The sequence below is a fragment of the Paramormyrops kingsleyae genome, chromosome 23 (genome assembly GCF_048594095.1).
Source record: "Paramormyrops kingsleyae isolate MSU_618 chromosome 23, PKINGS_0.4, whole genome shotgun sequence".
NCBI classification, from domain to species: domain Eukaryota; kingdom Metazoa; phylum Chordata; class Actinopteri; order Osteoglossiformes; family Mormyridae; genus Paramormyrops; species Paramormyrops kingsleyae.
The window spans coordinates 19,216,795-19,231,747 of record NC_132819.1 but is presented as its reverse complement, the minus strand read 5'-3'; the positions used below and the strand labels follow the sequence as shown (position 1 = coordinate 19,231,747).

The 14,953-nt window shown below is 42.7% G+C and overlaps 1 protein-coding gene across 2 annotated transcripts; it reads left to right on the top strand.

Moving 5' to 3' along the window:
* Positions 1-432: 432 nt before the first annotated feature.
* Positions 433-5,994, top strand: nrsn1l (neurensin 1-like). 2 transcript variants are annotated; one of them, XM_023827698.2, is made up of 3 exons: positions 433-546; positions 2,378-2,584; positions 4,203-5,994. In XM_023827698.2, the coding sequence occupies exons 2-3, from the start codon at positions 2,387-2,389 to the stop codon at positions 4,593-4,595; spliced, it is 591 nt and encodes a 196-aa protein (XP_023683466.1). In that variant the 5' UTR covers positions 433-546; positions 2,378-2,386; the 3' UTR covers positions 4,596-5,994. The 2 variants fall into 2 exon arrangements, with proteins under 2 accessions (XP_023683466.1, XP_072562063.1); XM_072705962.1 differs by having other exon boundaries at positions 443-555.
* Positions 5,995-14,953: the final 8,959 nt, after the last annotated feature.

Genomic DNA, 14,953 nt, shown 5'->3' with positions numbered 1-14,953 from the left:
CCTCTAATGTCCACTCTGGTCTCCACCATCCAAAATCCTTTGCAAAGCTGTGAGCTTCTGTGTGATGTTATCCAATCGGCGATCAATAGTCACAATAGTCACCGTGCACCGTTTATTACAGTAAATTGAACATGTAGAATATAGACCTATATAGCAAAATTGAAATAATGTTATATTTGGTTGACTCTAAGTAGTTTCTATTGTAATTTTCATTTTAGGATTAAAAATAACAATCATTATTTTCAGATTGTTCTAAATAATTGAAAAAAACAACACTGAATTTCCGCCATCATTCATTTCTTTTTCATAATCGGAATGAAATGTTGCCATTGAAAGAGACGACGGCCTTTCATTGTGTACACTGACCGTCTGTGCACCGTCATTATGACGCCCGTTCATTCACCGAGCCGGCACCGCGCATGCGCACCGGGGCTCTGGAGCCGGCGAGCGCTGGTCGGGGGACCGCCGGAGGAGGGATGTGCAGAGGGATGGGAATCGAGTGAAGGAGACGGAGGAGGAGGAGCGGGTGCTCAGTCTCCGGCCTGGGTATGATAGGTATTTTTCTGTGATGTTCCGTTAATTCGCTCGCTTTGCAGACGCCGTGAGGAAGCATATAACAAAAAGACTCGAGATCTATGAAATATGCGGGACTTCTGTCGTTTTATGTTGCCGCATTTGTAGTAGCATAATCGATTTGTACATTATGTACTGAGAGGTCGCGTTTTATTTTTATGAATATTGCATATCTGGTACGATTTAGTGTGAATATTCGTGGCTTGTTCAGATAGAAATATTATAAGTAATTGTTTGGACTGCCGAGTACCAGAGCGCTTTCCGCCCGCCGCGTAGTTTGCACCTGAATTTGCTCAGTGTATAGTTTGTCTGGCCGTTTTCCCGTGCGTCCTGCTGGAGGGGACTGTGTTGGGTGCGCGAATTTTGACGGCATCCTGTCGCCTAGTAAAGGACATCTTGAGGAGCAGGAGCGTGTGTGGGTCAGCGCTGTTCTGACTGATGCCCTCATCTCATTACACCATACTTCTTGTACCAATTATCCAATATAATCATATAACGCAGACGTGGAGAGACTCATCATTTATTACGGAGAGATTTTCAGCGTTCACGAAACCAGGAAATCACATCACGCAGACAGCAAAGGAAGTCTGGCGTTAGCGGTGCCCCATGTCTTTTACCATAATTATGCATTATTATTTAATGATTCCCGATTTAATTTGCCCTATAAGCCGTATTGGGTCGAAGTGGCCCTACATCGTAGAGGTCATTGTGAAAGTGATTAATAAACAAACAAATGAAACGTACACCGATCAAACCCTTTCATATCTCAGCATCATGTAGCGTGAAAGGGTACACAATGTTACTCTTTCTAAGGATGGAGGGGGTAAGGTCGGCTGACCGTCCTCTTGCAGAGGTTCTCCTCCCTTAACTACTGCTTCACAGCCGGCTGAGAGAAAACATTTATGAAAACATTTATGGATGTTTTTGCGTTTGATAGCTGACCCAACGGCATCTGCTGAGCAGAATGAACGTCCCCTGAGAGAAGAATTCAGTATCTGTGATAGCAGTCTGTGAATCTTAAGCATCGTTAATATTATACAAAAGTGAACGTTTTTAGATTTATGTTAAATGCTGGAAGATTGATTTGTATAATTATCAGTAGACTGATAGGCGAATTCTTGGGGCTTCTTGTATTATGCTAGATAACATATAATGAATCTAAATGTTTCTATTTTAGATGATTACATTTAAATGTTATGCTACGGCTTATATATTCAGTCATAAATTATGTTGAATGGCTAAAGGATAGTGAGTTGACATATATTTGTGTAGGTCATTCACACAGTTGAGTTTTTAAGTCCAAACTTGAGTTCTGGTCCAAATGCCCACGTTAATGTGGAAAGCACCCCCTTCTGGGTGATGTGTGTAGGAAGTGGACCGGTCCATCTGGTTTCATCAACCTTGGGGAGTGGGTGGTCTGCGATCAATGTCTACAGCTCTCTCGCAGGGGTGGGTGGGCACTTCTGTCTCAGAGTGGGTGCTGTGATGTTCATACATTTTATAAAAATCTGTGCATGCAGTCAAAAAACTATAATAGCCAAAAGACTTGTATTGTATTTGGTTGCTTATGGGTAAGGTTAGAGCTGGGTAGGGGGTAAGGTCGTCGTAGCTGGGATTAGGGCTATGCCCACAGAAATGAATGGAGCGTCCCCAAAAAGATACGAATATGTTACCTGTGTGAGTTTCCGTGTGTGTGTCCCGAGTGCATATCTGTGTGACCCATGAGGATCCGCCCACGTGTCCTGCATTGTGTATCTGTGCACGCCGTGTCTTTCCCTTCACGCATGACCCTCCCTGCCCGTAGGCGTGACTGATGGCTTCCTGCTCGGAGATCTGTGGGTCGGGCCACGCTGGGCAGAGCCAGGGCGTCGTCCGCTGCGGATACCCGCGCTACGGCGTGCGCTCATACCTGCACCAGTTCTACGAGGAGTGCACCGCCTCGATCTGGGAGCGCGATGAGGATTTTCAGATAACGAGATCGCCAAGCCGGTGGAGCTCTGTCTTCTGGAAGGTAAGTATATCCTCAAGTTGCACAGCGAGCTCTAGAAGATTCCACCTGCGATAGCCTGCTCCTCTTCATCTTGGAAACCAGAGAGTTTTTTTACAAGGTAGTCATCTTGTCATCATCAGCCATTGAACATGGCAAAAAGACAGCAGCCAATGGTCGGCTATATAAAGATCATGTGACTAAATCATATGTCCTTGACTAATTAACCCATGATTAATTAACCCATTTTAAAGACATCTGAACTAGGGTTACCAGATAATCCATGTCAGGGAGGACACTCCTAGGACAGGATTTGTAAATTACCGTTTCAGTTAAAAGGACCTGGACTTCACTTGAGCACTGAGTTCTTGCTGCGTGCTGATTGGTCAGTCTCCTATAATCATGCACGTGTCACTAATGCTAATGTGAAACAGCTGGATGAGTCTTTCAGTCAAGGAAACAAACCAGTCAAAGCACAAGAAGAGCTGAACTAATTAGCCAATCACAGGAGCCTTTCGGTTTGAAAGTAGTTTGTAAAACCCGAAGTAGCTCATAGTGTCTCCCTGACATGGATTATCTGGTCACCCTAATCTGAACTGGCTGCCTTGACCTTGATGTACTCATGTACCTTCAAAGGGGGTTAGTATTATAATAACTGTAATTAGTGTAAGTGAGCATAGTCACTATGCTGTGGTGAATTTTCAAAGAACCGTTTGTGCTTCTGAGAACACTGGGCCTTGGTTGTGTAAGGGTCCTACAAAGGTCACGTAGAGGTCATTCCGAGGTTAGAGGGAGCTCATGAAACCCATTGAAATATAGCTGCGATATTTTGCTTTCAAGCCATGCATGAAATGAGATTTTGGTGTAAATTTCAGTGTGAAGGAAATACAAGAGATACTGTATAGCCATCGCCTGAATTAGCGGTCATGTGGGGCAGGTGGGTAGGAGGATGGAGGGAGTAAATAGAATGTGCAAAAAATAACAAGCTTGTAGTTTAAGGGCTAAGAAGAATTACATATAATTACTCGGCAAAACAAATAAGCATATTTGTATATATGCAGTACTGTGCAGAAGTCTTAGGAAGTCAAAGAACATGATGAAATAATCTTCATGTTGTTAAAAACTATATTATGTCTCTCGGTGTGTCAAAATAATGTCACCCCAGCAAGCGTGCAACACACCCACACACATCGACCTCTCACACATCTTCTATGACAAATTAATAAAAAATTAATTAAACTAAATTAATTAATTAAGTGAGCTGGTGGTAAATTTGACAAACTCGTGGATTGGCTGAAGTACCCCTGTGGGGAGGTTTGGGACTGAAACGCTGTTCATCTAGTCATCAAACAAGATATCAGTGACTTTTTGGGAAGGAAATTCTTGCTAGCTTTTATTGTGTTAATTATTGTGTTTATTAATTTGCATACGTTTTAATGATAAATCGTGCACTTCTTTTGACCAAATATACACTTACTACACTTAAATATTCTTTAAACGTTTCCTTTGCCTGCCTAAGACTCAGACTGTACTACATGCAGCAGAAAATAATCAGATAATGATTTGATCCACATCAATGAGAAAGTCCATCTTCAGCATGTCAGATCGCCCCCCCCCCCCCCACCCCCCTGCCCTGGTCCAGGTCTCTCTAGCGTTCGGGACCCTGATTCTGACAACGGGCCTCGTCCTCCTGACTGCCGGATACACCATCCCCTCCAAGATGGAGACCTTTGGCGACGGTGACCTGTTCTTCGTGGACAGCAGCGCTGCACGATTCAACCATGGCCTGCGGGTCAGCCAGCTGGTGGGGGCAGCGCTGTTCTGCGCCGGGGGGGCGCTGCTGTCAGGGGGCCTCGTCCTGTTCACCTTCACCAGGAGCTACTCCCAGGAGGAGAAGTATCTGCAGAGCAAGTTCAAGATGAGGATTGCGGAGACGCAGCCTACTGCACAGCCGGTCACGAGAGCGCCCCCTCCTGGACAGGGCAGAATTCCAGTTACGCTGTCCAAGGTGCAAAACGTTCAGCCGCCGTCTTGAGCAACCCGCATAGATGTCATCCGTCCCCTTCAAGGTCAGCTTACATGGTTAAATTCGGGAAAAACATACAGAATCCATATAACCTCCTATAACACAGATAGACCCTCAGTAACCTGAAGCCATTACAACAGTAATCAAACTTCTTCCATTTTAGGCAGAAACCCTGAAAGTACCACAGCTGCCTGACCACACACCACATCAACGGCACTTAAATTGGTCATAAAATGTTTTTTCAGCAAGACATCATCTCATATTACACAGGCACATCATACAGGAAAGACACTCCAACTTAAATATCTGAATTCATATATATAAGTGATATGAACCCCCCCCCCCCTTCCAAGTTGCATATGGGACCTCCTAACTGCAGAGTAGCTTCCCAAACCTTCTATAAGAATGAAACACTTTCAGGTTTAACGTTGATTTACCTGAGGACGTAGCCTAGAGGTGCTGAATGTCTAGTACGGTATGTAGAGTGAGACTAACCTCTGTTTCAAGCTACTTCCTGTCAGGTGGCAGATATCAGGGCTCATGACCCCCTGCCGTTCCTAAAGGAACCACCAGACATTCGGAAATACCCGCAGACCCAAGCCAAGTCAGACAGTGACAAATCCCCACAAGTAAATTGATGCTGATTAATTAGCCACGGAAACCTGATTAGATCGGACATGTAGAAGTGTCTAGATTGCCTGGGACCACGTGAAAAACATAAACACCCAGGTTTTAACTATACATAAAAAATCTTTCCTAAAGTTTTTTCTCTCATTTACCAGTAAACAGTGGCTTCATTAACTTGCTGACTCTACTTGGCTCTTAATTGCAATGCAACCATGTATAGCTGACTTGTTTGTGGTCCTCATATATTTTTGTAGTTCTCTATAGGCTGTGATGGTACTAGAATTGACAATGTTGATTTTCCATGCCAAATGTAAGTTTACAGAATATTTATTAATGGATATACAGGGAAATCCCCAGGTATAATGTTTATTTAAAAACAGAACATATTTAGATATTAAATTTTATTCATTTAATTAAATTGTTTACTAATGGTGACTAGCCAACCTTTTTTTGGGTGCAAGATGTTCTAAAATTAAAAAAATATACTGTGTCACTGTGCAAATGAAGATGTGTGTGCTGTTAATGGTGAAAAGTTTAATGTATTAGTTTAGTTAATTTCTCATTTCCTGGAGAACGTTTTGATGGGCTGTAATGGCGTGCGTGGTGTACAGAGGTCAGTCGTATGGGATCTCAAGGACATCTGCCGGATATCTTGGTGGACGCTCAGAATTCAAGATTCATGGACAAAAATTATTTTTCGAAGTTATTCAATGAAATTAAAACCGTTGTCTGTAAACTGTAACCAAAGCGTCTATATTAAAAGCAAATGAACTGACAGTAATACTGTTTGTGTGAAATATCTTTGCAGAATGTAGATCTGCTGCTCATGCTCTGATTTAGTCCCCTTGAACGTTAGAGGAAAATCACGTCTTCATGTGACCGAAACGCTAAAACACAGATTTATGTTTGAACTGTTTATGTGGTTGCCCTGTGATGGACTGGCATCCTGCCCTGGGTGTCCCCAGCCGTGTGACCCGTACTGCCTGTGATAGGCTCCAGACCTCCCTCCACCCAGACTGGGATGAGTGTTCAGTAGATGAATGTTCCTATGGTTGTCATTTTTTGTGGTCGCCATCAGCAGTAATGGCAATAGCCTTTGGTAGTAGTAATCCAGTAGGGGGTGTAATTATAAATGCTACTTGGAGAGATCATTTGGGGGGGGCAGCATCTCCTTGGGCCGCAGACAGACACGGGCAGTGGGTTTGTAGAGTGTTCTAATGATTCATCAGCGAGTCTGAGCTCTGGGTGAGTCATGCTCACGGGCTTGTGTCACGAAGCAGGATTTCTTGCTTAGCTGGATAACTTGTTGGATTTAAGGTAGTCTGGCTAAATGTAAGTGAACAAAGATGAAATCTGTTTAAGCTGGGGTACCTTAAATCCAACAAGTTGTTCAGCTAAGCAGGAAATCTGGATTTTCTGATACAGGCCCTTTGGATTTTTAAAGGAGTGAAGGGGCCCCCAACACTCTGACACACCAGGCCTGTTTCTCCCTGAGACTCGAGATACTACCCTTACCATACTGCAATTACAACACTACCGATTACAGCACTCCAGTTACAGCACTCCAATTGCAACACTCCAATTGCAGCACTTCACTTACAGCACTCCAATTACATGACATTTTTTAGTTTGCTTGTTATTTTAGATTTACCTAAGTCAGCAGAATTTCTATCTCTGCTGGGTACTGTGCTTAAGACAGGAAATCTGGAGGAACATGCACATACACACAGACAGACAGACACACTTACACACACACACACACGTGTAGTTCATGTATTCCTATCATTGTGGGGACTCTCCATTCATTTCTATGGGTATAACCCTAATCCTAACTAGAATCATAACCTTTACCCAGCCCTAACCTTAGCCATAAGTAACCAAACAAAATAAGTCTTTTGGCATTTTTAGTTTTTTGATTGCATTCACCGATTTTTATAAAATTGAGCATTATATTGGGGGACCTGTATTTAAAGTTAAGTGATTAATTAAAATAGTTGGAATTCAGATGTAAATGAATCAGTTAAATTTGTGCTGACATTTTCAAACCGTTGGGATTGAGGAGTTGTGACGTAACACCCCCTTATGGGGGGTAGGAATCCCAAATACTCAAATCCAGGGGAACATTCCCCTAAAGTATACTTATTAACAATGTTAGCAACTTACACAGTTGGAACCATGCAGCTAAATGCTAGCGGCTAACGGATGCTTTTGGGGAACATAGCCCTGATGGGCAGCCGAGCTGTGATCTCCAGGCCTGGACGGGTGGAGTCACCTAACAGCCCCGTGGGGGGGTGTATGAAGTGGGGAGACATATGCACCCAAATATTTAACGTCAAGTCATTCATCCCCCAAATAAACAGACTATAGCATTTAAACTGTGTCCCCCCCCCCCCCCCCGTACCAAACTCTTATCCTTTGCTGTTCCCCATGGGTTATATGACTATTTATACAAACACAGTCTGTGAAATGTCCATGATCTGAGACAGCGGGCAGGATTTAACCAGACCCTTATTCCACCACGTCATATCGATGTACAGCACAGCTATGAAGACCAACACATTAACACCTCTATCCAAGTCCTGCCCCCTCCTGTAGTCCTGCCCCCTCCTGTAGTGTCCACTGATACCAGACTGATAACTGTGCTTAACCAGAATTACTACAGCTGTACAAATAGATGAAACCTTTAAATTCTTTTGAATGAAATAGTCTGATAAACACTTAATCAAATAAAGAGGCATTTCTGGGACTATTTTTAAACAACACTTTTATGACATCCATCTTCTAACTTTTATCCTTTTATGACATTCTACAATAATATGTGATCAGCTTAATTTGTGGTGTATTCAGTGTTTAAGTGGTAATAATTCCAGACAGTGCAATAAGATGTGGATTAAAAGCACGATGAGATGCATTTAAGTGTAGGTCATAGTTTGTCATCTACTGACAAAAAGTAGGTTGAGGTATAAATATGCATTACTTATTATTTTGTATACATTAATTGGAGTGTATGTATTGTATAATCAGTTCCAATGATTTAGTGTATATACATTAAATATAACTAAAGTAAGATGGCCGGTAAGTGTTAAGGCACTCCAAATTTAGAAAACACAAATCTATTTGCCACATGCGTAGTTATACATGTCAATTTACTTTTTTCTGAAGGTGATCAGGGGTTAATTTAGATTAATTGTCCAATATGAAGCCTGCTAGCCTGAGGATAGAAGCTCCTGGAGTCTCTGTCTTGGCCTTCAGGCTGCGGGAGCGTCTGGCTGATTTCAGCAGGCTGCACACGCTGTTGCTGGGGTGTGTGGAGTCGCTGACGATCCTGGTCGGCCTGGTCCTGCAGTGTGTGATGCAGGTGTCCTGCAGGGAAGAGAAAGCCGAACGGGATCAGCGCTCAGCAAAGCGGACGACTTTCTGTGATGCTTTGCGGTCCAGCGCAGTGCGGTTTCTGTACCAGGATGAAGTGTTTGACGAAATTACACCTTCTGTAGCACCTGTATATAAAGTCTTGAGGATCACTGTGGAGACCTTGAATTTCCTCAGCTGCCGCAGGTGGTACAGTCTCTGTCTTGCCTTGGAGACCTGTCCGTGGATGTGCTGTGACCATGTCAGGTCCTCGGATAGGTGAACTCCAAGGCATTTACAGTTGTTCACCATCTCTACTGGTGCCTCATTGAGGTAATGAGGGGTGTCGCTGCTCTCTTGACAGTGCAAACTTGACAGTGGAGTTGGACTTATGGTGACCTACTCTCACCACTTAGGGTCTGCTTAAGAGAAAGTCCAGAATCGAATCGCTGGTTAGGGTTAGGGTTAGGGTTGGTTAGTCGCTGGTTAGGGTTAGGGTTAGGGTTGGGGGGGGGGGAGGCGTTCAGTCCATGGTCCCTCAGTCTGGAGGCCAGTCTGTGGGTGACTATTGTGTTGAAAGCTGAGCTGTAATCAATTAACAATATTCTTACATAGTTCCCTTTGTAGTTGTCAAGATGGGTGAGGGATTTGCAGTGTTTTTTGTTTTGCATGTGTTTTCAAAATTTGTGTTTTCTGAATTTGCAGTGCATTGACACTTATCAGCCACCGTACTAAAGAAACATAGAAGATGCATCAAAAACACTATATTAAAGATTAATACTACTATCCTACCCCTTTAGCCAGTGGCTGAATTCTAAAAATATTTCAAGAGGGATGATGGGTGTGTGTAGCAATAATATTTATCGGGACAGTATATTTTCAAAGGGGGTGTATTTAGTCCTTTTTTTCCACAAAGGGGATAGCATCTGCGTACACCCGATGACACACCCTGCCTTTAACATTTGGCCAGTTTATTTTTGGTGTGTCGGTCTGTTTAAAACGATTTACCGTTTTACCATTTTTTTATAAAAACGATGCAGGTGACGTAATGCGTTTTATTTTTCCACAGATGATGCTGCCCTCTGGTGGCAGTAGAAAAATACATTATATAACATCCCAAGCATGACATCACTCATACTTGAAACGAACATATCAAAACAGAACAAATGTTAGAGGCTGGATGGAAAGAGTATTCGAAATCTCGTCATCTTCAAGTTCAGGTGTTGCTGCTATTGTTGCCGAAGCACGTGGTAGATTGTTTTCTTTACTAGGCAAAATTGTTTATTCAATCCTGTTAATGCAAAATTTCAAACGCAAGCTACATACTGTACAGCTGAGCAAGCCTTAGAGGGTTGGATGTCATGAACATCACACTTGCTCCAATACTGTGTTTATAAAACAGCCCCCAAATGTTGCAAACAATATCCAGGGATGAACAGGAAAACCTATTTAAAAGTCCAAAGGCTACCTGCTAAAAATAAACAAATAAGAAAACAAGAAAAAATGGACGACTAAATGAATAAAAGTAAATAAATAAATAAATGGAATTATATGATCTTTTAGCTAATGACCAGATTAACAGATTAGATGGCCTCCTTACTGTCAATGCGCTTTGCATGCATTCCTAGCACTAAAATGTAAAAATAATGATGCACGTCTCCCCCCAGTGGTGCAATGCGCAGACTGCAGGTGAAAGCACCCAGCGATCGCAACTCAAATACCGTTACCCTTATCAGCCGGTGAAGTCGCCGTTTTTTAATACAACTTGATTAATGAATATAGATGGATATTCTAAAAATAAAATGTCAATTAAAAGCTAATTAATATCATTAAAAAATATTTTTGCACAATATAGGACCAAGTTGTGGTGAAGGAACAGTACAGTACTGTTAAAGGTGCGTCCTTAATATTAAACTTTAAATTATGTACTCTTTTTTCACGAATGTTAAACTAATGTTTAATTTATGTATCAATTAATTAGTTAATATACCCAATATTGATACCATGTAAGTAGTTTTCTCACGAGCCACAAGGCGGCTCCCTTTATCCGACGGCGAAATCCAGGCGAGCCTGAATCCGGTGCTTTATTCATGAAAAAGGGGGATTGCTTAAAAACAGAGGAGCCCTAGGCAGCATGGGTAGGCGGGGGGTTGGTAAGTGGGCCATTTGAGGTATCTTTGGAGCCGGAAGACAAACAAGAAGGATTTGAAAACGGTGGAACATCAATAATACGCAAACCACCGGCAGCGGTAAAACTTACCGATCAGGGAGGTAAAATGGATGAGGGGGGTACCATGCCGGCAGATCGATCGGCCCATTTTAAGACATAGTACATAGTATTATATGTGTAGTTATGTGTTTTGCTACTAAAAAAATTAAAAGTCCCCCCCCCCCCCAAAAAAAAATAAAAAATCTGCTCCCTACTTGGAAAGAGTGTAATCGCCAAATTATTCTTGCCTATAATTTGGCAATGTGGTATATGCATTTCGGCTCGAATACCTTTTAACTTTTTTACTTCATTTATTGCACTGCAGAAATTTCTTTGTTTTGTCTGAATCATTTCTATCGACACAATTCAAAACAAAGTACAAGTGGAGAAATAATAAAAATAAATTTGTAGATTGTCGAAGCTGCTCCTGACAGTTCGCTGTGTAAGAAGCGGCCCAGTTAGGGAAGCAGATTTTTTTTTAATGACTTGGAAATAAATTATAACAGTTGCTGTCGATGAAAGAAAGTCCCTTATATTAAAAGGACACAGAAATTTATTTGTGACATGACTAGATGGATCAATGTTAGGCCTACCCTTAAAAATATGAGTGAAGGCTGATCTGTACCTTGGTAAAAATGCTTTTTTTTTTGTTGAATTGTATAACTTTGTGAGATCATACATCATGAGGGCCCCCACTCCCCTGCACACGCTCTGTGTGGCCCCTTACTATCAGGCAGGGGGGTTAGAGTCAGGCCTCCTTCATCATGAGGGCCCCCACTCCCCTGCACACGCTCTGTGTGGCCCCTAACTATTAGGCAGGGGGGTTAGGGTTAGGCCTCCTGCATCATGAGGGCCCCCACTCCCCTGCACACGCTCTGTGTGGCCCCTTACTATCAGGCAGGGGGGTTAGAGTCAGGCCATAGGAACATGGTGTACAGATAAACTTTACAGTCACTCTCACACAACACACCTACTGTGCACTATGTACACATTCGGCACATCACCACACTCACACTCAGATTGCACTGTCACTTTACAGCTACTTAATTTATATGTTTTTGTTTTTCTATTTTTTTTTTATTGCATTTAAATCCCCTTCCTTTAACTTTCTTGTTGTATCGCTCTCTTTTCGTTCACACTGTGCACTGGGACCCAAATAAAAACATTTCATTCCTTCATGTTGCGCAATGTTTTGATGTATAGGAATGACAGTAAAGACCTTTTAATCTTGAATCTTAAATCTATTGACCTGGATATTGTCATGTGGCACTTAGTGGATCTGGTTCTGAATTCACATGGAGGCTCTTCTGCTGGGTACCATAGGGTCCTAGGTTGGGCTGCAGCCACCCTGGACAGGCACGTACAAGCACACACCCCATGAAATATCATTCCCGGGTGGGGGTTATATTCCATCTATGTTAACAACCGAGAGTCTGCGTCTTTGTTGCCATCTAGTGGTCATGAAAAACACAGTTACACCCTGATGAAACAAAACGCTATGATTTGGACTGACGGTGTTTGACTTTTTATTTAATTTTTTAATTCTATTTTTTTTTTAATTATTATTATATTTAATTTTCTCACTAAACATTTTCCATTTGTTAGAATTATATTTCATTGTGACCCTTGATTGGATGGATGGATGGATGGATATACATATACATTAGCTAGACGGCGCTGCATGGGAGGAAAATGCATCATGTAATATGAACAGTAGTCATCAGTACTAGTCATACAGTCTGAGAATAATGTGATGCCCCATCCCCCAGAAAAACGCAGAGCTGTAGCTGAATGCAGCCTTACGCAGAGTGTCTTACTGTTAGTGTTAAATTACAGTAATAATTTCAGCTCTAAGCTCTGTCTTGTCGCCACTCTGCAAGAGCAGAGGCCTATTTTGAGTGCAATTTTTGAGTGCAATTTTCACTGTGGTCAGGCTCCATTAGGACTTGACATTTGAAATTTGTTGAAACCAAAGAAAAATGTTTCTCCCTCTTACACCTTCAGTCGACTCGGTATCGAAAGTGAAAATAATGCAGTTTGAGTCCTGAAGGAAACAGTCCCTGAGCACTTGTTCCCAGTTTCAGCACAATTTCAAAATTCATGTCCAATTTCATGATAGCTCCAGGGCAGAGGAAACAAATGTCTCTCTTCTGGCACTCATTATAACTACAACAGTGGGCTTACATAAACCCAGGACGTAAACTTAAGAACACGCCTGGGATTTTAAATGCCTGAAGGCATCAACTGAAATACAGCACAGCTACTCATACAAAAAATGTACCTGTATCTTTAAGACTGTATGTTCATGAGGGAAATGATACTAAGTTTGAGAAACAGTGTAGGAAAGGGGAGATGGTCTCATTTAACTGTTTGTCCCTCAGGGCCACCATACTCCCTTTGTTCTGTTTAGTAAATCCATTGACGTTAGGAACGCTTATTGTGGGATACAGGGGGCCTGGAACCAGAGGTGGGAAATCCAGGTTCAGAAAGTACAAATCCAGACCAAGATTGTTTCAACCAACCAGTACTCTGCAAATGTGACTCTTTATACTCAACTGGTTGGTTGAAATGAAATCTTGGTCTGGATTTGTACTTTCTGAATTTCCCAGCTCTGCCTCGAACCTATGCCAGTCAGCAGAGGGCAAGGGTACGTCCTGGATGGGATGCCAGTCCTTAGCAGGGTAGACACACACACACACACACAAGCATATACTACAGGCAGTTTAGAGTCAGCATAGCTTGATATCTTTGCGATGTTGGAGGAAACAGGAGTACTGAGAGGAGGCCAGTCTTACATGGGAGGACAAGCAAACGCCACACACAGGGTGGGGTGGAAATGAAGCCCTAACCCTCAATATAAAATACAATATAAACACCGAGCTGCTGTCTCACTTGTTCTGTGTAGTTACTCCGTGAAAGTATAATACAGTGTGGTAATCTGAAGGCATTCAACCTTCTGCTGCTCCGCAACAGCTAACGATGGTGTCATAGGGGTTAGTCTGCATCACTGTTTGAAGATCCGCATGCCTGTTTGGTACTGACGACTATAAGCAGACCTTGAGTTTCCACTAATGCAGAGTGAACATAAGATAACAACTTGTTGCTGCTCGAATTTGGGCCCGTTAACTGAGACCACTGTGCTACCTACAGCCCTGTGCTCCGGTCAGAACCTGCTCCATTCGGGTATGAAAGAACCAGGCCAGAGGTCATGAGGAAAGAGGTGCCAGGGTGACAGGATAGGATCCACATGGCTCTTTAGAGACCGAGTCCCAATCAGATCCACTGAACTGTTCCAAATAAATCACAGCCCACAGCAGTATAGCAATACCACAGATATCAGCGTGGCCTCAGTACCCATGTTACAGAAATGAGGGGTTGCTTTGTTACATTGTAGAGAAATCATAATAATCAAGCACAGCCTTTGTGCAATACCACACATTTCACATTTGGTGGTACATTTGTGTCATTGCCAAGGAGCTTAAACTTCAAGCAGATGGACCACAAGGTTTTACACATGAAGTCCTACTGAGCTTTGTGCTGGTGCAGATCTCAATGCTCTGCATCTCATATAAAAAGGTTTCAGCAGCTGTGGTTAAAGACAGTAGCGAAGTGTGTCTCTGAAATGCCTGTGATGTGTGACCGTGAGAGCATGTGTGTTGTCTGGGTGAATCAGACCAGTTCTGAGCACCATGTCACAAGATCGTCTTGGTCCGGGACTACACACATTATAAAAGCACAGCAAAAAAAAATTTAAAATCAGCTCAGGTGTTAATTCCTTTATTCTTTATTGCTCAGACATTGTGATAAAAAAAATCAGCCTCTCTAAATGGGCCCATCTTAGATGATGGTGGTGGAAAAACAGGGGCCCACTGACAATGTCACGCTTCTTCCAGTCAGCCTTCCCAGTTAATCATTTGATATGAAAGGAGTCAGGCGGACGCTTTTCTGGGGTTTACCTCAAAGATAATCTAGGGGGCGCCAGGAAACTACCTGAGAGTTTCCGATCTTTAATTCCACACAAAAACAGGAAGCAAACTAGGAAAACTGGAGGGTTATACAGCAGGTGGGTTTTATGGAGGCGGCCGGCTCCGCCATCGGCTAACGGCAGTCTGCCAGGGCGTCCCCTCGGATCACCCCTGCCGCTGTTTGTGCCTCGGGTTCGTCTTGCAGAACACAAACAGAC

Bases quoted from the DNA above. Each gene is read 5' to 3' on its own strand.
- nrsn1l (XM_023827698.2), top strand. From the start codon at position 2,387: ATGGCTTCCTGCTCGGAGATCTGTGGGTCGGGCCACGCTGGGCAGAGC. The intron at 2,585-4,202 runs GTAAGTATATCC...GCCCTGGTCCAG, and splicing joins GGAGCTCTGTCTTCTGGAAG to GTCTCTCTAGCGTTCGGGAC.